This window comes from Lycium barbarum, chromosome 11 (genome assembly GCF_019175385.1).
Source record: "Lycium barbarum isolate Lr01 chromosome 11, ASM1917538v2, whole genome shotgun sequence".
NCBI classification, from domain to species: Eukaryota; Viridiplantae; Streptophyta; class Magnoliopsida; order Solanales; family Solanaceae; genus Lycium; species Lycium barbarum.
Window position 1 is genome coordinate 1942753 of NC_083347.1, and position 27786 is coordinate 1970538.

The following is a 27786-nucleotide window of genomic DNA, read 5'->3' on the forward strand; positions in this document are numbered from 1 at the left end:
AAGACACCTTATGTATCGATTAATCCAATTCAAAAATCCTCACCTTAACTTAAAAAAGCCATGAGAAAACTTTCACTATGAAGTAAAATATGACAAAAATTATAATTTTATACACATGTCTAATGGAATAGGAAAAGAAGCTTAAAAAAGTAGATTGTATACGGGGAATTTGATAACACAAATTTCAATTATCTTTACGTGTATAATTTAAAACCACACTGACTACTTTTAAAAATATATTAAAAACTATTTCTAATATAATTATTTAAGAGTTAAATAAAACTAAAGTTCATACTCTAAGGACCATTTTGACAATTTTCTCCCAAAAAATAACAACAAAACAAAACTTGAAAAAACCCTTGATTGTTTGGAAAGGCGATGAAGAAACTGTGTATATTGAAACAATTATCTCACGCGCCGGCCGCCGTTTTAAGCACGCGCCACCGCAAGCTCACTTCATCTTCATCTTCATCATTCGATATTAAGAATGTTACGAAATCAAACTTCGAATCAGTTGTTAAGGAGTTACGGGGTATTATACGGGACTCCGATTTCGTAGCGGTTGATTTGGAAATGACGGGAGTAACTAGTGCTCCTTGGAGAGAATCGTTTGATTTTGATCGAAGTGATATTCGGTACCTTAAAGTTAAGGATTCAGCTGAGAAGTTTGCTGTGGTTCAGTTTGGTGTTTGTCCTTTTCGTTGGGACTCCAACAAGCACTCCTTTATTGCCCATCCGTAAGTAACATTCTTTTTTTTTTAGGTGGGTTTAGGCGTGGGGTGGGGGTGTAGGGCGGGTGCGGGTGGGTTGGGGTAGGCAGGTAGGCGCGGTGGAGGTAAGGCGGCAGGTGAGGGGTCAGTGTGGGTGGGGGTGGGTGGATAGTGCGGGAGTGGGTTGGGATGCATTAGTGTGTTTTGATTGATCTGGAAAACATTTTCCGTCATACCAAACACACACTTAGTTTAACTGGGCGCAAAGTTTAAGAAAGTAAATAAGTTTTGTATGTTGTGGTCTTAAACTAAAGATACGTATAATATATCAAAATGCCCATTAAACTCGTGGCGTTAAATATGCCAGGTGGTATGTTGGATTTAAAGAGTTGTCAAAAAAGAAAAGAGGCATTCTTTTTTAAATAGACTGAAAAGGAAATTAAGACGAATAAATTGATACTGTGGGAGTATTTCATGCCTTCTTGTCTTTGTCCTGTGAAGGATACAGAGATTTCATACAGTCCACTCAACTAATTTAGAACTGACCTTCTCATGTTTGTCTGAAGGATACAAGGGATTCTTATAGTCCACTGCAACTAATTTGGATTTGATGCATAGTTAATTGATTGATTGATATGGGTTTTGTCCAAGTCATTTGTTTAAGTACTATCAGACTCTGTTAAATGAGAGTAAAAATTTCTCGTTATGTATAAGAAACGTCTGGATTGAACCTGTGTGCACCCATAGTGAGCTCAAGTGAGCATTTCAGTGTCTTCTTCAGAAGGCAAAGTTTGTTTCTTTCACTTTTGTTGAAATACAAATTATCACCTAATTGAGCAGCTACCTACTTTATTTGTCTTAGAGTAATTCCGCTCTGTTTGGCTGTACATTTTAATACGGGTAGAATAATGTGCTCTTTTAAGGAAAAAGCAGCATTGTTGTCTTCATCAGTTAATTTTACATTCCGAGTTCTCAAATCTGATACTCTGATTTCTCTTTGGCAGACATAACTTTTATATATTCCCACGGCAAGAAATTCCTGGTACCAACCAATCCTATGAGTTCCTTTGCCAGACAACTTCACTTGATTTCTTGGCAAAATACCAGTTTGATTTCAATTTGTGCGTACGTGAAGGTAACTCCTTAACACCTTGTTTTGTTCTCTTAGACAAGTTAATGAGACCATAGCATGTTTAAGATTTGGCAACTTTATATCAACTGCTAGTTTCAGTCTAAATGTGTCTGCATCGGCTTGTCCGAGTCATATGAGATGGGTCCAACTCTGGCAGAACTCGGCTATGATCTACAACTGAAGTTGCGATGGTAATCCTGAGATATTGGTATTCCAAATCAGATTAGGTCTTAGCTATCTTTTGGGTTTTAACTTTCTCATCTTACCAAGCTTTCCATTGACTGGAATTTAAAAGAAAGGTTCAAACCATGAAATCATGAATGCGAGCAAACCCATGTCAACTTTTTCAAATGCTACCATGAATGGGTATTTTTACCCAGAAGAAAAAAATGTAGAATTCATCTATTCGAATGAAGTTCCTATGATGCATCCTTAGCTATGTTTGATGCATACTGTCAGAATTTTTCTTTCTTCAATATTTTCATCATAGCTTTTACTCTAGCATTTCTGTTAAACCATGTTCTGGAAAATGATTCTCTTGAGCCCAGAGTCTATTAGAAACAACCTCTCTACCCCACAAAGGTAGAGGTAAGGTCTGCGTACACCCCACCTCTCCAGACCCCACTTGTGGGACTATACTGGGTATGCTGTTGTAGTAGTTTGACTTACCTATGATGGGCAGTCTCTTTGAATCACATTGATTTTTCTCTTATACTTTGGATACTTTATGTTAGATCCTCCACTGGAAGCATTCTATATTCTGAATTATAGCAACAACAACATACCTAGTGTGATCCCACAAGTGAGGTCTGGGGATGGTGGAGTGTACGCAGACCTTATCCCGATATTCTGAATTGGCTTTATCAAATAGAAAGTTTTACATTTGAGTCTCTTAGTTACCACCGTAACTGTGATGCTGCAAATATCATTAGCTTCATCTCCAAGTTGGAACATATGTGCTGTCAAACTTGGATGGTTCTTTTCTTTTTGGTTATCAGAAAAAAAAAACTTGGATGGTTTTGGTTGGTGAGGTATTATACTTTGTTGAGTTTGGAGCATTTTGTATTTTAAATTTTCGGACTTAGTCACCATTCATATTTATATAAGAGTTATGTACACATTGAGTTTCAATTTCACTAGCTCAATTATATCTTCATTTCTTTCATTTTTGAGATGTTATGCAATCTCAGGAATCTCTTATTTATCCAGAAGCCAAGAAGAGGAAGCACTGGAACGTATAAGTTCAATATACATGGATCAATCATCAGATTCCGTGTTTCGCTTGAGAGAAGATGCAGAGTTCCCATTGGTTAGGATGGCAGATGTTCTATTTGCTGAGAGAATGAAGAACACAATCAGGGAATGGTATGATAGTTTGTTAAGTAAGAGAAGCAGTAGCTCTGAAAGTAAACAAATATCAACTGATCCAAATCAGAGATTTCAAATGGTTTTCTTCAAGACCCGTCCAGCGCTTTCCCTAAGTGGGTTTACTTCTCGCCAACTAAGGGTGATTAAAGCGGTAACGAGCTAATTTCATTCTTTTCTGTTTGTACTATGATCAATTGATTTGAGACTGTGAGAGCATCTTCTTTATCCAATGTTTGCTGGTGTTATACATTTTGTCAAAAAGTCTGTATAAGAGGATGTACTCTTTCTATTTAAGCATGAGGTAATCACTTACACGGTAATAGGTATCAGTTATACCTTTTCTTAGTTCCTCGCAATTCGCCAGAAGTAAGAGAAGTGCTAAAGTGTATAGTTGCTGATACAATATTGTTACCTGAGATGATTGACTTGGTGAACTGGAAAATCCAGGTCACCAGAAAGCATTTCAAAGATCTTGCCTATATCCGAGTAGCTGGTGAAGCAACATCTCTGCAGCAATTGATTGTCTATACAGATTCCAACGATGACAGGGATCTACTGATGGTAAGGCCTAAGGCGTTGATTATAAAAGAAAATTGTTGCTGAAACATAATATGGACATAATGATTACAATTTTGTGACCGTTGCTGTAGTTTCCAGTTTTTAAGAGCCTATAAGTACTAGTAATGAGCTTTTTCCAATATGAGATCTATTCACTTCAGTAGCCATTTATGGTAACTTATCTGAATAGGATGAGTAATTAAGTGAAAACCTGTAAGTTCTAGTTCCATTATATATTGTGCATTACGATAAAGCTTATAATGATGAGAGAAAAAGAAAATAAGTGATTCCTTGTCTGATCAGTACCTTGACTGTATATCTGATCAAAGCATGTCTTAAAATCAAGTAGAAAGAGGTGAAGGACGGCCTTCATAAAGAAGCGGAACTAAAGGTCAAATCTGCTGTTGGATTTCGACATGTTATTGATCTTCTTTCCTCGGAGCGGAAGTTGATTGTCGGTCACAATTGCTTTCTTGGTAAATATATCTTATTTGATTTATAGAGAGGCTTATCTATTTCAAGTTTTGCTCAACATTTTATACAATGAATGCAGATATGGCACATATATACAGTAAATTCATTGGCCCACTACCTTCGACCGCTGAGGATTATGTATCTTCCATTCAGAAGTACTTCCCTTTCATAATTGACACCAAAATACTCTTGAACGCAAACGGTGTTTTTCAAAAGATGGTGAATAAAAGCAGCACATCACTATCCAAAGCATTTGTCTCTATCTGTCCTCAAATTGCTTTAGGTGTCAAAACTTCTGGTTTGGCTGATAGACCATGTGTAGAGGTGGAGGTTCAAGTAGATGAAAAAAGGTTTACCACCATTTCTACTCAACTCCACATTATGCTATTTTGATACTTTATGTGCTTACCATTTGCCTGGCTGTTTCTAGCTTGACAATTGATTTTGATTTACATCTTTTATGCATATCTTTCCTTTTCTCCTGTTGGAATTCTTATGCATTTGACACTGATGTTATGTGTGTCTCAACTGTGTTTGCTTTGCCTCTTAGGTATATTTGATTAGCTTGTGACGAAAATCTTTCGCCTTTTTCAGCACTCCTATAGCTTAAATCTATCGCTTTATATCTTATTAGCAGCATTTTACTTGATAAAAAAATAAATCTATTGCTCTATATCTCAATTTATAAGATCAAAATGAACAATGTGAATAATCCTTGTCACTAATTTTAGTTGATTTGCAGATCCTCGAACTGGAACTCAGGAGCCAAGCATGAAGCTGGCTATGATGCATTCATGACTGGATGCATTTTTGCACAGGCGTGCAATCATCTAGGCATTGATTTCACCCTCCATGTGCTTGCTGGAGATTTAGCCAAGGATACGAAGCTTCAGAATTATATCAATCGTCTTTATCTTAGCTGGGTTAGTGGAGACATCATTGATCTAAGTACTGGGACATGTACAACAGACTCGTCAGCTTCTAGTAAACTCAAAAGTCGGTACCAGGAGATTTCATTTCCTAGCATCATTTTGTTGTGGGGTTTGCCATCTAAACTAAAAGCAAGGGAGATCAAAGTTTGTATATTACAAGCTTTTGGCCCAACTTCTGTTTCCTCTGTCTACCATTTGGATGAAAGCGCAGTTTTTATTCAGTTTAGCAAGCCAGAGCTGGTTTCTAAGTTTCTTGAAATGAAGGAAACTCTAAGTAGGAACAGTGATCCTATTTCAGTGTTGCATCCTCTTTCAAATATTCTGAACGGGGAACACACTCACGCAGCTACCTATGATGTATATAGACGAATATGCAGTTCATCCATCTCAAAGAAATTATTCGCAGATCAGGCTGAAGCTGTTGGTATCAAAAACAAAACAGTGTCATCCAGGGCAGAACGGGGAAAAAAGGGAAACCTTGTATTTGACAAAGAAAACGAAGTTAGGGTGTTCGATGAGCAAGTAGATGATCTGATGAGTCCACCATATGGCTCCTCTGAAACAGATAGATCGGCAGAGTCTTTTTATCTAGATGAAGTTCTGGCTAGCAAATAGGAGTAGTTATTCCTAATTTATTTAGTCGAAATCATGTATATCTACATCATTGTTGGCCAGATATAGAGAGTTGCTTTCCAATACATACAGCTTTCATGCTGCTGTATTTTTGCTGAAAATTTTGTAACATGTATAGTGAGGTTGTAACTTAGATTATCAAAAAAAGCTAAAGATCAATTAATCATTCTAATGCTTCTTCATGAGCAGACATCAATCTATTTGCCGCTTCATTTATCTTCGGCCTTTACAGTTTTGCAGCAACAAATGTGTATTCCATAATACGACTTAATTTTGCATATAAGTCAAAATAAATCTAAAGGAGATACTATAAGAATCTTTAATTGCTATCGTGTAAATGTATTAGAACCATATATTGTTCCTAAAATGTGAAAAATCACCAACATCAAGTGCTGGAGTACAACATATTAGCTCCTAGAATTGATTTAACTAGATGCATGCATTTTCAAATATGCTCTTCTTTTTCAACTATCCCCAGTCTAAGTACAGGAATTTTTTATTTCAACATCTAAATACTTTTTTCGAAAATTCAAATATTCTTTTTTTTCAGACACATAAACTTGATGTTGAGAACAGAAAAGCTGTCTCTGTCCAGACCTTGGATGCTTGTATAGCAGAGTGTCACAGCAAGTCATTATCTTTAACACTAGAAATAGATAAGTATGACATCAATTCTGGCTTTGGAGGTTCATTATCATCAACACTAATTCCATGTATATTCAGTATATTACAGGTTACTTCTGTCCAACGCCATAAGCTAAGCTGTGATAAATACACATGAAAAGGAACTTCACTTCTTTTTGCCTTTATTAGCAGATTCTCCAAGTCCAAAGTAGCTTTCAAATATATTAAAATCTTTTGCCCTTCTTAGGCTCTTACAAGTCTTCTCATCTTCTCTATAAATTGACTATATGTAACTCATCATCTTCATGCCCCTCACTACTCTCCAGCTGCTGTTATACTTAGCTTCTTCCCTTTCTTCCTTTGTGTTTCTCCAACCTTCCTCATTTCTTTATTTTATTCCCTTTCTTCCTTTGTGTTTCTTCAATTTTCCTCATTTCTTTATTTTATTACATCCCACATGTTCATCACCAACTCTTTTTTCTTTGGATTTATGTTACATACCAAACGGAGTAAACATTTTTCACACTATCAATATAGTTGTTTATACGTGATAGTAGATGAGTCCACCATTTTTATCAGGTTGTTAATCCTCATCATAGAGGTTTACATGTTATAAGCGACTTGATTGTGCAAATAAATTTTACACCGTTGGTGCATAGAACTTAAACCTTCTTTCTTTTTCATGCAAGAAAATAAACCTATCGTTTATATACTACTTTGTCTCTGGATATATAAGCTCTGATCATCCTTTAAATTTTGGCAAAATCAAGATTTAGTTGATAGAATAGCAGGAATGTGAAAGGACTAACTTTGCAGATTCAAAGCAAGAAATTCTGTTGACAGAAGAGAGAGAGCACAATCTGTCATCAGCAAAGTAACATTGCTGTTTGTTGGAATGTGCTCTCTCTGCTTCTGCCAATCGAAACTATTTAGCTTTTTTGGATCCTCAACAAAGAATACATATTTTCATATTCATAAAGAATATAATTTGATGTTTTAAGAATTAGCTTATCGGAAACAGCCTCTCTACTCCATAAAGGTAGAGGTAAGGTCTGCGTACATCTTACCCTCCCCAGATCCCACTTGTGGGATTATACTGGGTATGTTGTTGGTGTTGTTGTTTTAGGAATTAGCTTAGAGTAAAAATATTTCAGATTGTTCACATCAAACTACTTCGTGATATCCTACTACAACACAAGCCAGAAGTCATTACTGTAATGATGTTAAATGTTTTTGTTGCTAGAGATTAAATACATGTTCTGTAAATAAATTGAACATCTACACACTATACAAAAAATGTTAAAAATCTTTAATTGATTTGCAGATGCTGAATAAGGCCAGTGTTGAAGGCTTATGATTGAGTTAATAGGCAAAATGAAGATAGTCTAGTTTGTCCAAACAAGTTTTGTAATTGAAAGGAAGTAATAGACAAATTCTTTTCTTTAGGGTGGTAACGGGAATTTTTCCTTTTATTTTATATTGTCATTCTGTTTCTCTTTGCATTCTAATCTAAACAAGAGAAAAGAAAATCATGGTGGCTTTTCTCTATCCTTGTCCAACAACTCCATCTATTTCTGTTCATCCTTCCATGGCCTGCTCAAAGTCTCGCTGAAAAGACATCTGGCTTTAATTTTAATTCAAGTTTCTATGGTGGTTTAGAGATATATACTCAACTGTAAGCTTAAACGTTCCCTCTCGAGTATTTCTTCATCAACTAAAATCAACAGGGAAGGTTTGGAACCTTGTCGCAGGCCTTAAGGAGCTGGAAAATATGCACCATCGACATGTCTTCATTGCATAAACATCCATGTATCAAATTCCTCTACTCATATTATTCAGCAATTATAGTGTAAATATATTATTGTTATCCAAAGAAAAGTAGAATTTCAACTTGATTTATTCTGTGGGCATAATTTCTGTCTTGACTCTTTGAGGAGAAACAAGTTAGTTATACTATTTCATACATGTCCTGTATATCTTCTGATTGGGATTTTCTGGTAAACAATGATGAAATGAAAGTTATTCCCTTAATGAGGTCTCAGGATCAGATAGCTTCACTTATTCAGTATATTAATTTACCAAGAATTGTCAAAAGGGAAGATGCCTTAAACTTACCAGTTCACAAGTCAAATGTCATCCAAATTACTCACTACTTATCTGTCCAGATGGACAGCTTTCTCAGAAGTCAGAATAAGCAGATGCTTTCAAATGGTGCTAATCGTAGAAGGTGTAACTGAAATAAAAGGAATTGCAGAAGATGAAACAAATGACATGTTAATCGTATTAGATGTACAACTTTGAAATGTTCAGGACAACAGACAATAGCATAGAGTTCAATATATGCTTTGAACTCAGGCTAGTAAACTTTCTTCATTTCAAACATAGTCAAAAACTACAGTATATCAGCTCACACTAAAATTGCACAACAAAAAAATGAAAGAATTTCTAGCTATACATATTGCAGAAAATTCACAAGACTATTACTTCAATAGATCTACTCTGATTTCGAACTCATCTTCTGGTGCCTCACTTTCTTCGCTGTCTGAGAAGATGTCATCAATACTGAGTGGGATACTGGTGGAGAAGGTTAGAGTTGGTTTCACTTTCGGAACAACTATAGGCTCTGCCTCATTGTTGAGTATCTGAAATACTCTCCTCATACAAGGCCTTTCATTGCTATCAGGATTTGCACAGCTTAATCCAACAAGTAGCAGCTTTTTCATCTCTTCCTCTTTGAAGTCACCGTTAAGCCTTTTGTCCGCTGCTTCAATTATCCTACTTTCAGAGTACAGTCTCCAAACCCAATCAACCAAATTCACCATTTCATGACCATCCTCAATTGGTCTCCTCCCACAAGACAATTCTAGTATAACCACACCATAGCTAAAAACATCGGTTTTCTCGGTTGCTTTTCCGTACTGAAGGTACTCAGGAGCAAGGTATCCCATCGTTCCAGCTGTAAGCGTCGAGACTGGACTCTTGTCATGATCCATAAGTCTTGCCAGCCCGAAATCGCCAAGCCTCGCATTGTAGCTCCCATCAAGCATAATATTGCTGGCTTTTATGTCTCTGTGAATCACCTGCTGCTCACATTCTTGATGCAAATAAGTCAGAACAGATGCCAACCCAACTGCTATATTGTACCTGTAAGGCCATTTCAGCGGATTCCCATGCTGGGATTCCTGGTATAGCACCTTATCAAGACTCCCATTAGACATAAAGTCATACACAAGAAGTAATTCTCCCTTCTCAATGCACCACCCTTGTAACTGAACTAAATTCTTGTGCCTTAAACACGCTATGATCGACAGCTCAGCACCAAACTCAGTTTTACTCTCGTGACTATGCTTAGATCTTTTCACTGCAGCAATAGAACTCGAATCCATGAAAAACGCTTTGTAAACAGTACCAAACGCGCCATTTCCAATAATCCTACTGGAATGAAATCCTCTTGTAGCTGACCTCAACTCCTTGTAACTAAACTGCCTCGGTCCAGTAACAAGCTCCGCTTTAAAATTCTTCTCTGTGTTAAGTCCCCTCCATTTCTTGAAAGAAATCCAACCAAAAGCTACTAAAACAGCACAGAAGAAAGCTGGACCAGCAATTCCAAGACCCAAACCTAACCTCTTACGATGCTTGTCATGGCTAGAATCTTGAATTTTCGGGTTCATAAGCACAGAATTATCAGAAACATTATGTGGATTATGTTTTTTCCTTGGACTCATAGGGGTAAATCCAAAAGTTTGAAAACTCCAATTCTCAATACAATGCAATTCAGTACTACCCTCAGTAGAAGCAGCAAACCCCACATACATAAACTCTTTTAGATAATCAGACAGGTCAATATCAACATTCAAGATTGGTTTTTTAGGCTTTGAACTTGAGTAACTCAAGAACACTAACAATTTCCTCTCTTCACTCTTGTAATCAATCCAAGAACTAATTATATTCCTACTTTTTAAATCAACACCAGCTAACTTCACATTTGCAGTCTTGATTGAAATAAGACTATCAATATCAAGACCAACATGGTTATCATCAGGATCATTAAAATGCAAATCTTGCCTAGTATCAAACTCAATAGCAACAAACTTGTTCTTAGTTAACTGTGAAGAATTAACCAAACCCAAAAATCCACCTGGACTACCTAAAGTTTGATTATCAGGTGAAAGAAAAAAAGCCAAACCATCACCAAATGAAGTGGGGTTAATGTTATTAACAGAAAAAGCAAATCTTGTTGAAAATGACACTGTTTTCTTGGTTTCTTGATCAAAAAATGAAATGGGGTTGTTGTAAATGAGTGAACCTGAACTTGATGATGGAACTTGAAGCTCTCTAGTAAGACCAACAACACCATTACGTAGATATGAATCACCAAGAAGTGTGAAATTTCTAAGTGTAAATGATTGCAAATCAAAACTGCAATTTTGTGATGATACAAACACTGTATAGTATAAAAAGAAGCTGATGAAAATCAAGAATTGTGAGGTAGGAAAAACAAACATGGTGAATTTTTGGCTCTCTGAAAATAGTGAAGTGATATTTTTTTTTTTTTTTAGAAATAGAGAAGTGAGTATGAATTACTAGTAGATGAATTATTATTGAATTTAGACATGGGGTTGGAAAAAAGATAGGAGAAAAGTGATGGAATTAGTGGAGATGGTGGGAATGTGAATGGGAAAAAAAGAGTGGGGTATAAACGGTTATGAAAATAGGCGCCTTTGGTCGGTTCTCTTAACTTTGAAGAAACATAGATAAGAATTTAATGAAATTTTAAAAATAATTTAAGTAGATTTAATAGTAGTACTTTTGATCCTTTAATTATTGATTTGTTTTTTATTTATTTAAGCTCTTGTGATACCTGGCTAAATAAATTTTTAATTACGAAATAAGTAAATCTTTTTGCTTGTGAATAATCACAAATTTCATGAATTGTTAACGCTTTCGTTATTTAATTAGTCATGTGTTACATTAAGCTTGTATGAAATGAAAAAATAAAAAAGTAACTCCGCAGCTCGCTCAAAAGAACATTCGCTACTTAAAATTTGTCGATTTGAGGTTGGGTCAAAAAACATATTCGGCATACTAAGACTTAGATGACTCATTTCAGTTCCTGAATAGATCTAATTCTTAAATCCCTAAACTAGATAAAATGCTTATAATCGCGATGATGCCGCATCAGCTCTTTCATTCACCAATACATGTATCGTGCCTATATTGTCGCTTCATATTGAAGGCAATATGCTTCTTTAAACAGTATAAATATAACATATTTTCTATATAAAAGAATTAAAATGTATATAAAAAAAAATATATGGTAAATTATATGTTACAAGAAAAAATTAAAATTTATCTATAATAGAGGGACCACAATGCTATTATCTCAAAAAGTAAGAAAGAGAAAAAGCATATTAATAATGTAGAGAGGAATATAATAGAGCTTATAACGGTAATATAGACAGTAGACACGCAGGCTAATTTGGAAGTCCAACTTGTTGGGGGCCCCTAATGAATACTCCATATAATAAATAAAGATTATGTATGTTTGTAATAATACACAGCCCACAATTGTATTTACTCAAAGTGAATCTAAGGTCCCAATGACCTCCATCATTGGTACTGAGTACTCATGAAACTCAAAACAAGCCGTTGTACGAGAAAGTTTGGACCAATTCTTTCATTTTGTTTGACCAATTATTAGTGCCTACTATACACCTATATAATACTCCCTCCGGGTAAAAAAAAAGAGTCCGCTTAGTCATTTACACACCCCTTAAGAAAATATTAACTCCTAGACAAAAATAGGTAATTTGACTAAACTACCCCTAATTAAATAGGTATTGAGATTTGATCATATAACACTTAATAGGAGCAAATATGAAAAAACAAGGTTAATTCTTTCTTGATTTGCTAAGTGAACTCTTTTTTTAATCCAAGAAAAAAAGACTAAGCGGACTCTTTTTTTGATCCGGAGGAAGTAATGAATTGCAAGCATAGTTATTCAATTACTTATTGTCTTTTGTGTATTGAGGAAAAGGAATTTGGTTGAAACTTAACCTCGAGGAAAGGTCAAGGAGCTTTATTATGGTAAATAAATACTTATCCATAATATTTACACAAAAATCAATTCAATTAGCCGTGTTTAAATAATTTAATTAACAAAGTAAAAATTCGAATTAAAAACACATAATTAAGTGTTAGAAGTTTATATGCAAAACACATATTATGCGAGTCCGGAGCCTAAATGGCATAAATTTGCCACAAAAAAACCAAAAGGGGTTGCCCTTTCCACGATAAATCAAAAGGGGTTTATCGTGACGGGAGCAACGTTTTACAAAAAAAAATTGTTTCCTTATGTAATCTTCCAAGAATATGTTGTTGTCTTTATTATAATAAATATATAATATCTCTTGTGGTGTTTAATTACGTATTTAATTTAACATTTACTATTCCGATAATGTGACGTTTATTTAACTTATATTTTTAGTATTTTTTTTTATGTTCACATATTAGAAAACACATTTTTAATTATTGTATGAAAGGTTAGAGTTAGAATATTTGTTTGAATTAATTATTATATGACTTGTGGTGTATGTTTGAATTAAAAAAAAAGCTTCACTGAAATTTTGAAAGGGAAAAATCAAAAGGTACCTCATCTTCATAAACAAAACAAAACATAAAAAAAAAAACTTTAGTTTGTAAAATGTTGGGTGACCAACGTTTTACTTGACAATTTTTTATTTTTTTTTAAATTTCGGTCTGACAGTTTCTTTTTTGTAAAACATTGCTCCCTCCACGATAAAACCCTTTCGGTTTATCGTGGAAAGGGCAACTCCTTTTGGTTTTTTTGTAGCAAATTTATGGCAGGCTCCGGACTCCATATTATGCATCTATTTATTTAATATAAACACATGATATAGTTAAGTTTTTTACCCTTTATCATCTTGAATTATTTTTAAATAGTTAGATTTTAGGTTAAGCGTAAACAAAAGCAAAATTTTGTGCATAGCTTTTATAGCTACACTTTTAAAATTTTAACTTTTTGTTTTAGCAAATGGCTTCTATTAGTTTTAGTTTAATTTTATAATGAAATCATGAACCTTAATAAAATATACATGTTAACATATTGATATCCACAGTTTATCATTTTAATTCTATGTATTCCTACTGTTTTTACTAATTTTTAAACAAATGTACTCAATAAATTCGTATTATAATTGAATTCCAACATGATTCAGATTTCGAATAACGCAGCAATTGTTCTGCCAAACTAGAAAGTTGTGTAAGAGAATCACCAAAAGGGATCAATGGCCTCGATAAACAACAATGACACTGAATACCATGTGATTATTGGGTCGACTTTCCACTTTGTTTAATCTAAAAAGCCTATAGTAGTAGATGCACTAGAGCCGTTGGGGTTCAATTCAATGATCTTTTCCATTAGTTCAACACGTGGAATGAATTAAAAAAAACTCCCATATTCGATTTGTGCAAAAATGAAAGGAGTATTGAGACACTTTCATTGAGCTCTCGCACCACTTTTTGGGATGAAATAATTTCACTTTATTGATAAAATATTACTCTCTCGCTCTCAAATTATCCATCTCGATTTCTAAAAATTTGTATCAATTATTTGTCATTTTAGAAGTTTAAGACAAAAGTAATAGAGTATTTTTTTTCTCAATTTTATCCTTAGTAGTAATTGTACTTGAAGAATACAAACTAGAGTAAGTATTTTAATGAAAAAGATATTATATCTTAAAACATAACTTAGGGTAAAATAGTAAAAAATCTCCTAATTTATATTTTGTTAAAGAGTGTAAAAGAGAAGCACAACAGATAATTTGAGCCGGAGGAAGCACTTGTGCGACGATGGTTATCCAAACAACACAATGCAAGGAGCGCTACTGAAATAACACAAGTTTGGATCAATAATGAACTGAACAAATACAATCACCAATTGAAGGTATTAAGCTGAAAGCAACAGCATTAACACAATATTGCCTACCTCCTTTTGCCTATCCTCCTGTTATTTAATTACTTTCCATCACCCTATTCACACCTCACATGCTCCTAATCTTCTACACGTAATTTGCTAGCTTCTCAATTCATGTAGCGTCGCAGGTGCCAAACATTGGGAATTATCCCAGGAGGAGTTAGGAACAGGAATAACAGAAGCGAAAACTACTTAAATGGATGACTCGATTCTATTTCGTCCTTTGTTTTCCGTAGCAACTAGGGATAAAAAAGCACCAAAGTTGTGACAAAGACAAAGTAAGAGTTTGCTATTAGAGATGGTGCAACATATCCTTTGATTGTGTACGCACAACTTTCGATATATCTACCACTGCCTTGAGCCCTTAGATGAATTTTCCACTATGGTCTCTTAGCCATTTTATCTTTTTGTTTCGATCAAATATGTCAAAAAAATATTTAAATCTTATAAAAGACAGCCAAATAGTATTATGACTGTTGATCTATTTTCTAATCACCTCAAGTTAAGATGTGCCGAACTGCTTGGCATATTACAGAAAGCCTCATGTGTATTTACATTGGAATGGTTTTTGAATCACTGGTATTAGAAGTGAAAGAATAAAAACGACAGCATGCACAGCCGTTAACACTTGTTTTGCCGAGGTTGCATAGCAAAACTCACCTTCCCATATGTACAGTTTATGTATACAGTCCTGCAGGAAAATAATAAAAAGTTGAATTCATAAATTGGCGGGTGTTAAGGAAACCGATGATATCGTTAACATATAAAGTGTATGGCAAGCAGTAGAAGGTAACTTATCGAAATTCACACCAGAAATCAATTCTAATCTATGCTGCTCCGCACTCTCCAAAAATGTTGTCGGATCCTCCAAAATGCACTACTTTAGGAGGATCCAACAAGCACCTGGTGGCATTTTTGAAGAGTCCGAGTAACATAGATTTCTAGTATATGGATGTCACAAGCATAAACAAGAAACTACAGATGAAAAGTTAATATGGGAAAGAAGAGACAACCTTGTCTTCGAGCAGAAGCACTAGCCTTGTATTAACAACTTCTTGAAGTCTAGGAAAAATTAATCAGATTGGTGCAGGTCTCTGCTGAACCTTCCTGGGCACAAGTACTAAAAAGAAAGAAAGTTGCAAATTCAAAAAACATTCAAAGCAATTCCATTTGTTGTTAGACAAAAGGTGGAAAAAGATACCTTCGTCCATACTGCAGAAACTTTCGGGGGGGAATATGGAATCAGGGTCAATTCCTTGCTGCAGAGGTAGAACACTAGCCACATTGGGTTTGCTGCAGAAAACCCAATTTCAGATGAGAAAAATGTTAACAGGCAATAACAAGCTAAAAAATGTTAAGGTGATCTTTTTTTCTTTATTTAGTAAACTATAAACACAATAGTCTGCACGCAATGTATATTGTAACGGAAGGCCTGAAGACTTAATGCTCCGGGTGCTATAAAGAATTGATTTGATCACCTGGCCCATGAGGGAATAAATTTTCGGATGGCTGGATCTTCATCCTCATCCTCTTCATCATCAGAGCACTGATAAGGTGAGATCTCGTATGATTTCTCTCGACTTCTCTTGGCACACTCAGTGTTTGCATTAGGTTTACCCAATACACATGTTGCCTGTGCAAATAAATAAAATACATGCCAGTATGAGGACTGAAAGCAACATTTGATCGGAAAATGCAAAACAAGCCTTCTATCTATAACTAGTTAGGTACAAAATTTGTCAGGCAAGTTTCAGATGGACTGTGACCTAACAGCTTCAAAATTCTGAAGAAACTGGAAGAACAGAGCAGGCATAAGAGTTATGAGAATATGATAAAGAGGCTAGGAGAGGTTTGAGCAGTAGCAGCACAGCGCTTGTTTGTATCTCAAGCAGGTAAATTCTTTATATTTGGCACAATATTGAACTGTCACAATTCTCCTGGCAGAAACAGCATATCCATTGGCCCATTCTTCAACTATAATATGACCTTGCCATGGGGATGCATCATCTCTCATCTTTCTTCTATGCAGGTTTCCGAAGAAAATAGGATATGGAAAAAGGGTAGGCCTAAGAGTTCAAAGAATACAATTAAATGAGTAGGACTCGTTTGGGCAGTAGCAGGCCCCAGACCACTTGCATCACAAGCGGGTAGTTTTCTCGTGGCACAATAAAATAGAATGTCAACCAATTTTCCAGCATATATTAAAGAACCGGCTTTGGACCTAAGTACACTCCTTGCTGAACAATATCAGACCCTTCTTATGTCAACTAACTTCACTTTTCAGAATAGAATAATTTATGTGAATTGCATATGCATTTCATACATAATATTTTCTGAATGACTATTCGATGAAGCAAGACTGTCTCTTTGGTTAGTGTTTCTCTCTTTTTCTAACTATGCTTTGCTAGGTTGCTTCTTGACGAAAGTCATGCTGGATTTGAAGAAATAGAGATAAAGTCTGGTTCCACTAGAGAAACTTATATATGGCTTAGACAAATAGAGGAGTAAATACTCAAAAAGTAGTGGGGAAAAAACACCTGGACAAATTCTAGAATTTTGAGAATGAGTTATGTAACGGTTGTTTTCATTTGGTAGTAGTTACACTGCTATTACAGGAGACCTTTACCAGCACAGTGGATGTATTGTTGACGTTTCTGCAGGAAATGCTACGCTAGAGGCACAGCCGATGTTTTGAGAGTGCCTATTGAAGGAATGGGAGCTCAAAGCAATAGTGAGACAAGACATGGCAAAATAAAGTCCCCTGGGATTTTGAAACTCAAATCTTAAACTAGCCTATGCAAACGGGGTTACGAGCTGTAGATAGCCTACTTCCACCGGATCGCAGTCAATCATAACATTTTCTTGTGTGTGTGTGTGTGTGGGGGGGGGGGGGGGGGGGGGAATTTATTGATGCTGTGGAGAAAAGCTAGTGCCTGTGTGGACAATCAGAACTTATAATGAACTTAGGTGTTGTTCACCTATCAATTATGACTTGGATGCATCACCTTTTCATGATCAGTAGAGGTATCAGAAATGCGACGTCTTCCTGGTGATGGCGTTGCTTGGAATGAATCATTTCTCAAAGTTTCAGTTGGTTTGGGTTCACTCTCTTGCTTCTTGAAGGTCTTTCCAACTCTTTCTTTTTCTTTTTGACACTTTTCCACGTCACTATTACATTTCTTTTTAGCCATCGTCTTTTCATCCTACAGAAAAAGTAATCAATAATTAGTACCAGCACAGTCAAATAGAAGCAGAAAAGTGAATGCTAAGTAAGCAGAATAGTGCATACATTTGTGGGAAGTCCTTTATCTTTCTCCGCTCTTTTAGCATGAGTTTTATCGTCCTGCTCTCTCTGCTGTCGCCGTGCTTCTTCTACTCGCTTTCTTTTCCTTTCCCTCTCATTTTTCTCTTCCTCTTCCCTCAGTCTTTTCCTTGCTATTGCATCAGCTTCCTTTTTCTTCTTTTCCTCTTCCTTCTTTTTCTTGTGAAATTCCAATTGTTTTGAATTTTCTTGCTCTAATCGTGCCCGCTCATGCTTCATTGCTTCCTTCCTCATCTTACGCTCGTTCTCTCTTTTCTCTTCCAGGCGTTTTGCAGCTTCAGCAGCTTCCAGAGCCTTCACTTTGACATCTCTCTTTCCTGTGGACAAACAGGAAAAAATAGTAATTACACCAGTAACTATCAAAAGGCAGCCCTTGATCATACAAGCTTCATTTTGCATAATCAGAATTAGCATTCAGGAGAAAAGCTGGGTGGGAAAAGTTTGTTTTACTGATCAACTATGCAAAGGCGTGGGATATAACAGTTGAACCTTCAAAATTGATTTTTCTTTGGCTTGTAACATATCATCACAAGGGATTCCAATTCAGTGAAAGAAAACAACTATGCCTCAACTGCAGGCAGGTTGGGGCCGCTTAGGCTCGGGTATATGAATTTTCATGTCGCTCCATCTAAACTCATCTCGGTCCAATATTATCTAAAATAAAAATAAAACCAAAAATTCCAACTATATGTTTCTATTAGGAATCAGAGTCTCCTAGAAAACATTGGACATAAAGTAAGCATGCAGAAAAAAGGAGGTGCTATTATAGCATAATCAAAAGGCAAATTAAATATTGCCGTTGAATACGTCTGAAAGAGCCACAAAAGCTTCAAACTTCAAAACCTCAAAGCTCATGTATAACATGCTCAAGGCATAATAGAAGCATGATACTCAATAGAAGAACACTGGAGATGCTACAATGACAACCAAAGGCTAATTGGCTAATAGCACTGTACTTTTTCCAGGGAAAAAAAGAACGCTGATGTTTCTAACTCTCAAAATCGAAGTCCAGGGATATCAGATTTATCGATACAAAACACCACCATAGTTAATCGAGTAAATACCAAGTTAACAGAAAACTTAATTTACTTGTATCAATATCCTACTCTGCAAAGTTCTACCAAGACTAACGGATACCATTTGATGCTAACAAGCAGTCCTGCCACAAAAGATCATCAAGACTGTTCCAAATCCTTTTTTTTCTCTTTTTTTTTAAAAAAAAAAAAAAACAGAAATATAGTTCCAAATTTTGCTATAAAAGAAAAAAAGGAAAAATTACCTGTACACGCAGCAGCTGCTTGTTTCTGTTGGACTAGTGGTATAAATGAAGTCATATTTGAGACAATGTTCTTATGACTTGGCCCTTTTTCTGAAAGTTTCTGTCTCTCTCTCTTAAAACTGGACTCAGCTGATAATTTTTGCCTGCTAGACCTCCTGAAGGATTCCTTACCTTGTTTAATTCCTTTTGCACCCATTGAAAAAGTTTGTTTTACCTTTGCCGCACTCATATTTCTGAAGCTACTTCCAAGCTTTCTCTTGGCTTTATTACGATACCCAGTGCAGCTAACATCTGTATTGGCAGAATCCAAAGTTCCCCTTGCATGAGACCTCTCAGCTGCAGAGACTGAAGTAGGAGGATTCAGACATGAGTTAGTTATATCAGCAAGTGGTAGTCCATTGGCATGACTACTCACTACCGTGGAATCAAATTCATCACGGATTTTACCAGCCACATCTGCAGTCTCATTCTCCTCACTACTATTGGGATCCTCCTCAATTGGGAAACACATGAGCTCCGGGTTTAAGTTCAAACCCTTCTCTGAACTGCTAGAATGTGACGGGATCCTTTCCCAAAACTTTCCAACAGGAGACTGGTATTGGTTTCCCGACCTCCCTCCAAATTGACATCCGTAAGAAGGTTGATAATCAGAACAAGGCATCTCCAGTTTAGAATCTTTCACTTCATCCACACAGCTATAACTTGCCCTAAGCTGTTTGTTGACATCATCCTCTGACAAGAAGGTGCTCAGATCCAGGCGCTCAAGAAGGCCATTAGGTAAAGATTGATATAGATTTTGAGTGTGGTCAAATTCAAAAGAAGACGTGAAAGGAGATAAGGGTGTATGTGCGCTTGCTGATTTGCAGATCTGCTCCAGAATGCTAGCACGTTGAATTGTTGTCTCATAGTTGATCTCAAGTTGGGCAATATCTAATTCTCCATCTGCTGTTGAGGCATCAATAATGAAACCCTCGAGCACGGGCTCAGATTGATCAGCATCAATGATATCCAAATCTCTATTTTGTGGAGAAGAGCAAACAAAAGATTGGGAATATAGGCTCTGTTCTCCAATATGAGATTTTCTCTCCAAACAGGTCAAGTTTTCAGGATGATCCAACTCAACATTCTTTTCAAGGTGCAGTAAGTCTGGAATACCTTGTTCATCAGAGAACTTCTCAGCATTGGACAGGAATTCATGTTCTTCTCCTGTTTCCAGTTCCTTATCAACTGGTTCTTTAGACAAACTTGAGACATGGGATACACGTAACAGGTCTTCATCAGAAGAGGAAACAGACTCGGTGCTGTTGTATTGCTTTTCAAAATATATTGAATCCTGCAGATAAGTGACATGGCAGAAATTATGTCCTAGATGAAGTTAAGTGAGCCAGCTGGAGTCATTAAGCAAATTTCAAAACAATATGCAGGTTTTCCAAACAATAAAATACCAGTATAACCACAAAAGAAATGTTTACTTGGAAGAGTCACGGCTATTATCAGCAATCAAAGTAACCATGTGCTTTAGACAAAAAGCAGTAAATAAGGTAAAGAAATGCATGCTTGATATAGGTCTAAACAAGGTAAAGAAATGCATGCAAAAATCTATTGATATAGGTCTGCCTATTGTGAAAGAGTCACAGCTATATCCAGAAAGCAGAGCGATCATGTAGCAGTATATGGTAATGGACAAATCTTTGCAATAGTTCCATTAGTGTGAAATGGGACTTGCGAAAAAATGATTTATGTTTCCCCGCTAAACAAATGGTATAAGATTAGTGTAATAGGAAATTCTTACCCCTAAGCCTTGTCACATTAAATTATTGTATACACCGATGAAGTCTACTTGTGTGCACAAAAGTATTCTGCGCATCATTTTGAATATGCAAAGAAATAAATTCATATCTTAAGTACTGTACCACTTTGTTTTGCAGCTTCAGCAAGGAATCAATTCCTTCTTCCAAAGGACAAATTTTCTTCTCAGATATACCCATATTAGAACTCTTGGCTCGGATAGGTGCATGCTCCACAACATTGCCTGATTTCTCTTGAATGGTGTTGGAGTTGAAGCTTATAGCATCTCTCTGTATGTGATAAAGCTTTGACATTTGAGAGCTTGGACGAAGAGAAAAGCAGTTAGTTTGCTTATCTTCAACTCTTTTCCTCTTAACTTGTGGCCACGAATCCAGCTTAACAGATCTGAATCTGCCATTAAACAATGAGGACTCCCTTGGATTTTCAGTTTCACTTGATATGGAAAGATCGAGATTCTCTTCATCATTGTATCCAGATTGCTGGGGACTCCGCGTAAGCATGTCATCCTCTTTCTGATGGGAATGCCTATCCATATTGTGCTTGCCACACGCATCTCCATGACTATTTTCACCATCCAAACAAGATAAATTTGGATCATTTGGCATGCTAGGCTGTCTCTTTGCATATGGGGAAATGGAAGTCGGGTCTTCAAGTTCCTTCGCCAAACAATCCTGGGAATCACCAGTCACCCTTTCAGTCAAAGTTGAGATGTGACATGTAGCAGCAGTTTTAGTGTTGACAACATATGAGGGAGGTAGACATTGAGGATTCCTGTCACAACTTTTACCTACCTGTCCAGCCATGGGGAAAAAGGTTTCAGCATTACATAATCTTGAAAGCAATACATAACTCTCTATTGGTAAGCAAAAGTTGAGTAATATGTCAGCGGAACATTGTTCTGCCTGGATACCACTAAAATTGTGTAGATTCTGAGTATTTACTACTTATAAGTTATAACAAATATAGACTACATAAAAGATAAAAAAGAATATACAGGAATATAATGATTGAATTTGCATAATAAAAGAGCACGCGCTAGTGCTTTTCCTTCGGCAATAAAAGGCCATTTGCAAGAAAGCAGATTTTAAGCTCAAAGTGCTTCTTCACGTACCACTTCATTAAGCAGCTTTGGCAAGGAAGCAGTTCCTTTTTCCAAATAACAATTTTTCTTCTTGGATATACCACCACTAGAACTCTTGGTTCTGGAAGGTGTATGTTCCACAACATTGTCTGTTTTCTCTTGACTTGTGCTGAAGTTTAACTTTACAGCATCCATCTTTATCTGATAAAGCTTTGACATTTGAGAGTTTGGACAAGCAGAAACGCAGTCAGTTTGATTGTCTTCAATTTTTTTCCTCTTAACTTGTGGCCATGAATCCAGCTTAACAGATCTGAATCTTACATCAAATGCAGGCTCAGTTATATTCTCAATTTCGCTAGATACAGAGAGATTGAGATCATCATTCTGTCTAGATTGTACTGGACTCCATGTAAGCATGCCACTCTCTTTATGATGGGAATCCCTATCCATATCACACTTGACACATACATCTGCATGACCATTTTCACCATTAAAAGAAGATAAATTTGGATCATTTGGCGTGCAAGACCGTCTCTTTGCATCTGGCAAAATGGAAATCGGATCTTCAATTTCAAAGTTCTTCGCCAAGCAATCCTGGGAATCTCCAGTCACCTTTTTACTCGAACTTGAGAAGTGAGGTGTAGCAGCAATTTTGGTGTTGGCAACATAAGATGCTGGTAAACATTGAGCAGTCCTGTCACAACTGTTACCTCCCTGTCCAGCCATGGAGAAAAAATTCAGCCTCAAATAAGCTTGAAAGCAATGCTTAACTTTCTCTTGGAAAGTAAAAGTTGAGCTACATGTCAGCAGAGCATTGATCTGCCTGGGTGTGACAAAAATTGACTACATAAAGATCCAAAAATTTCATAGAAGGAATAGATTGATTGAACTTGCATGATAAAGGAGCACACACTAGTGATTTTCCTTCTGAATAGAAGGTCGTATTGCAAGAAAAGCAGGTCCTAAACTCAAACGGTTTCTTCATGTAGCAGCCAAAAGGGGGTACATCCAGCCTCTAAAATAAAGAAAGAGGTCAACCATCTGCCTTTTGTTCACTTGGCTAATTATTGAAAAGGATCCAAGGTGTGCCAGTAAATAGAATATCACCTTCCTATGAGTTACTGGAGAACCTCCCAAAACTCTGAATGCAAAAAATAATGACAGTGCCGCTATTCAAAGATGAGTTGTATAACATAACTTTGTGTATCAGCCAGCTACAGGAAATATGGCATGAGTGTAAGTTTTGATCACATTATGATATAGATACTCTCTTTCAAATCTTAAGTATGTCATTTGCATTAGGAACAAACCTAACAGTCTCATGAGTGAACTTAGTTACAATGACATGACGAACTTATCAAAACTTTCTGGCACAATAACCAGCTTTAGGCTTTATCAAGTAGTCGATGATCCTCTTCCAAATTATTAGAAGAATGATTAAAGCTACTTTATCAAATATTTGAAGCTATTCCCCATACACCATGGTTAGAAAGAACAAAGATATTTGTAGCTTTTCAGATTCTGCAAGCATCCAAATTTCGAAAGTAAAACATATATGCCTACTGAAATACATAGAACTCCAAACTTAGGAATACCTAAAACTTCACTAAAGATTACATGTCAAGCTATTTTGTAGACCTTTCATGAGGACGTCCTGATTAACCCCATATCAAGAGAACCATACAACAAAAAACTGTTAATACAGTCCATCCACAATATCCTAAAAATAGATAATGAAGTGTAAAAAATAAAGACGTACTAGATATGAGGAACATATTACTTTGCCATGCAGCTTTACCAAGATAGACAGTGAAGCCAAAAAAGAATGCATGTAAGACAAACATATATGCTGAACATACCACTTCAATCTGCAGCTCTACCGATGAATTATATGATTCCTTTACGTTGAGTTCAAAATGATTAGCATCTACATCATGACGACCAACATCATTTGACAGTGTCTCATCATCATGCAGATGAGAAGATTGCCGAGAACATTGTCTGCCCTTTGACCCATATTTAGTATTCCTTGATGCATGATGTTCGTTCATATCTGATGCCTGTCCATTCATTTCGGTACCTGCAGGCTCTCTGATTTTCGTAGTAAACGAACTCCCTGGAACTTCGTCTAACTTACTTGAAATTTCTTGCTCAAGTGTTGACTGTTCCCTAGATAATCTATTATCTACAGGACTACCAGATATCTTCTTTGCTGAAGTTGGTTCTAGTGAGATATTGGAAATTTCACCTGTTGATTTCAAGCTCTTCTCCTCAAAGTTAGGAGCAAAGGTACTTTTCAGGTTACACTCTTCCCTGTCATCAAAGTCAAGTTGTTTTGGCTTCATTGGCATAAAATAATCATGCGGAGGATTGGCAACCACATGTTCCACTCCCACTTTTGGTTTAGAATTGCTGGTTCTAGACCTACAGGTGGGAGATCTTTCAATCACAGCTTCAGTGTTACCTTGATGATCATGAGCATCATTGTTATCAGAGGAAGGACTGATCGATTTACTGCCAGTTGGACAATGAGTGTTGTAATCTTCATGCAAAGACTTCTCTGAATCAGCAGACATGGAACCCCCACCTCCAGAACCAACAACAGTGGAAGTATCAACAGGCTCTGTTATGACTTCATTGTCCATGTTACTTTGTGTCATTGGGCTCTTATGGTCCAACCCAAGAGAAGGTCTAACTGTTTTCGAAGAATCAAGATTGTTAAATAGCACTTCCGATGATCCACCAATTGCTGGGGCAAAAAGACCAGTGTTCACCCTATCAGAAAATGTGGATATAGACGCATGTGAATCATCATCCAGACAAGGCAATTTTTGGGCCATACTCCTGGATCTTGTGATTCTACCACAAAAATTACCATTCTTCTTCTTAGTCTCTTGGTAGCTTTTGACTGTTGGCTTGTCAATACTAGATGTATTAGCCACTTGCAACGGCCTATCTGACACACAACCTGCAGAGCGTGCTTGGGTATGATCATCTTTCTGAACTACGCCAGCAGAACCATCCACTTTAAGAGAATCATCTATACAGTTCACTTGTTTGCAATTACTTCTGGACCTTCTGACTCTATTTACTTCAATCCCCTCATGCTGGTGTACTTCTACAAATTCCTTCAATTTGCTGACTTCAGTACCAACAGGAAAAGATTCCCCCAGGTGGTCTGGCTTGTCTGAACCATCAGTTAGTTGAGAAGCAGACAAACTTATACTTTTAGAAGCAAAATTGCAACTATGTTTGTGCGTTGAATGGCTTTTCTGAGCTGTAGCAAAAGAGTTATCCACTTTTGTTGTATGACTTCTCTCAGCAACATCAGACAAGTTATCCCCTTTCAGATAATAATTCACACACTGAAGACACTGGGTAGATGCTTTATGCTTAGAACTTTCACCAGTATGTAAACTAATCACTTTTTCTTCTTCATGATTTCTTTCAGCTGATTCCCTAAATCCACCACTACTATTACTAACTACACAAGGTTCAGACCATTTTTGTGACTCATAATTGTGATCAACTTGTTCAAAAGTAGAAAGACCAATCCCAATAGGAGCAACATCACATTTTTTCTGCTGACTGGAGCAGCCCGTCACTTCTGCTTGTGCACTATTTCGAAGCTGAAGAGCCTTTTGTCTAGACTTAGACCTCTGAATTCTAGCTAGCGACAAGTCTAAATCATTAAAATTGTTCAGGACTCTTGCATCTGTCTGATCTAGGGGAGAGTTAACACTTACATCAGGCTCAGGAACAGTATTCAGAGCACATTCCTGGTTATTATCAGGATCTGCAGCTGTATTAACTGTACCATCTTCGAGGTGAAGACCTCTGTTGGAAACTTGAACATCCAAGAACGTCCCATGAGACATATCTTCATTGTCATCTCTGACAACTGGCCTCTTGTTCAATGAGCAACGAGCACTAGCATGGCGTGCAGTAGGTGGCCGTGGAAAATATTCAGAAATCAGCTGTTCTTTGTTCAGCTCTGGAAAAAAAAAAACAAGAGAGAGAGAAACGATATCATCTAAGCACTCCTTCAACAAAGCCAGAACATGAAAAGATTATCGTAGTGTAGAAAACGGCAACTGAAAACTTCAAACTTATATTTGTTAAGGGAAAAAGAAGACACCTTTGGATAAAAGTTATGTTTGAAAACCAAGCGATGACAAAGAGTATATAAAGTTATAAACAAGCACATTTTCCCATATCAGACAGTAGAAAAAGCGGAATAATGAAGAAACATGAAAATCCTTAAATCTTTGTTGTTCGAACTTCAACATCTCAGTCTTTGACAGATAAATGAGAATGTAAATGGAAATAAACAAGCAAGTTTTCCTCTTTCAGTCACGTGCAGTGGGTTGCTGAGTACCACTGCACACACTAAGCATATTTCTAAGAAATATTTAACTTAGCTAGCGCTTGGCCATAGATTTTGTATCAGATTTTGAAAAATTATCTTCAGAATATTTTCAAATTCCAAAAACTGGTCGAGAAAATTTCACTTCCACTCACAAAACTTCAAATTTTTTCCAAGTAAAATGCATTTCCAAACACAACTTCAAGAACTCAAATTTATCTTCTAACTTTTTTCCGAGTAAAATGCATGTCCAACCAAAACTTCAAAAACTCATTTGTCTTTTTGAAGTTTTAACTAAATCTATGGCCAAACACTAGCTAAACTATGTATATCGAAGTCGAGCCAAAGGTAGTAGTCGACCTGCAGGTTACACCGAAACCCTAAAACACTTAATAACAACAGAAATTGGAGAAAATAAGCTTGAAACGAAGAATTTACCTTGCTGAGAATTGCAGAGCCATGAAGGAGGATTAATTCCTTGTATTTTACATTTAGTAGCGAGATGTTGACTATACCGGTCAGTATGTTGCTTCACTAATTCAATTATCTTATGCTTTCTATCGAAGATTTCTACGAACAGATCCTCTACCGTTGTCGTCGACATTGTTCATCCAAACGCCGTCCGGTAGGTAGGGGTTTGTGAACGAACGGTAGAGATCAGTTTGGGTTGAGCGCGGATTTAGGCGTTTTCAAATTTTGGTGAATCCACAAACGACGTCGTAAGGGGCTCAGTTTCTTCAAAAAGTAATACTAAATAGCATCACAAAGGATGTGTGTGTTTGATACTTCCCCCGCCCCTTTTTATATGACTTCAAATAATTTTTTAAGAATTATATCTATACAAACATTCAAGACTTATTTTAGATTACAGGTTAAAATCTTTTCATGTTTATTAAATTTTGTGTCTAGTCAAACATCGTCGACAGATGGAGTATGAAGTAAAAATGTCTACCTAAAGAGTAACGTGTTTTTCTTATTTATTTTTTAGTATTTAATTGGTGATTTTTTGAAAAAATATTTTTTAATTATTTGATTGTACAATTTGTAAATTTATGGATGAATTCTGATTATTGGTTCTTTAGCTATGGGTAAATTCTGATTTTGGTCCCTGTGATATACGATTCAATATATTTAACCTTCAATTAATTAAACTTTGTGATTTTGATCTCTTTATGTAGAAAATATGTTATATTTAAACTATTTTTAAAAATATATTACCTTCAATTACTAAATAACAATATAAACATGACATAACACGCAAATAATTAATTAGCAAAACAGTTAATACTTCAAAAAAAAAAACGTGTGATTATTCAGAGAGTTAGCCAAATATCACAAGTAATAAAATCATAATTATCATACTCAATGAACCAAGAGTGCTACTATATCCTATATTTACTAACTGAGTTTTTAAGTCGCAATTGTGATTTATATATGGGAAAATGAGGGATCTATAAGTTGCATTTAACAATCGTGATTAATTAGTCGTACTTGTCAACTGT

At 36.1% G+C, this 27786-nt stretch overlaps 3 protein-coding genes across 6 annotated transcripts; 1 reads left to right on the forward strand and 2 right to left on the reverse strand.

Annotated features, from left to right (window-relative positions):
• The first annotated feature begins 248 nt into the window (after nucleotides 1-248).
• On the forward strand, nucleotides 249-6003 carry LOC132617054 (poly(A)-specific ribonuclease PARN). Of its 3 annotated transcripts, XM_060331924.1 has the most exons (7): nucleotides 250-737; nucleotides 1715-1845; nucleotides 3033-3361; nucleotides 3658-3771; nucleotides 4118-4244; nucleotides 4322-4592; nucleotides 4985-6003. In XM_060331924.1, exons 1-7 carry the CDS (start codon nucleotides 379-381, stop codon nucleotides 5787-5789), a joined length of 2136 nt encoding a protein of 711 aa, XP_060187907.1. In that variant the 5' UTR covers nucleotides 250-378; the 3' UTR covers nucleotides 5790-6003. The 3 variants fall into 3 exon arrangements, with proteins under 3 accessions (XP_060187908.1, XP_060187907.1, XP_060187909.1); XM_060331925.1 differs by lacking the exon at nucleotides 3658-3771 and having other exon boundaries at nucleotides 249-737; XM_060331926.1 differs by lacking the exon at nucleotides 250-737 and having other exon boundaries at nucleotides 3052-3361.
• Nucleotides 6004-8689: 2686 nt separating this feature from the next.
• Nucleotides 8690-11121, reverse strand: LOC132618575 (probable L-type lectin-domain containing receptor kinase S.7). Its single transcript, XM_060333602.1, has one exon. It carries the CDS (start codon nucleotides 10934-10936, stop codon nucleotides 8912-8914), a length of 2025 nt encoding a protein of 674 aa, XP_060189585.1. The 5' UTR covers nucleotides 10937-11121; the 3' UTR covers nucleotides 8690-8911.
• Nucleotides 11122-14854: 3733 nt separating this feature from the next.
• LOC132617040 (uncharacterized) lies at nucleotides 14855-27051 on the reverse strand. 2 transcript variants are annotated; one of them, XM_060331906.1, is made up of 11 exons: nucleotides 26723-27051; nucleotides 23778-25912; nucleotides 21949-22632; nucleotides 20942-21508; nucleotides 19029-20361; nucleotides 17717-18066; nucleotides 17433-17630; nucleotides 15906-16060; nucleotides 15629-15720; nucleotides 15441-15547; nucleotides 14855-15118 (listed from the first exon to the last, which is right to left on the reverse strand). In XM_060331906.1, exons 1-10 carry the CDS (start codon nucleotides 26886-26888, stop codon nucleotides 15504-15506), a joined length of 5724 nt encoding a protein of 1907 aa, XP_060187889.1. In that variant the 5' UTR covers nucleotides 26889-27051; the 3' UTR covers nucleotides 14855-15118; nucleotides 15441-15503. The 2 variants fall into 2 exon arrangements, with proteins under 2 accessions (XP_060187889.1, XP_060187888.1); XM_060331905.1 differs by having other exon boundaries at nucleotides 20942-21628.
• Nucleotides 27052-27786: the final 735 nt, after the last annotated feature.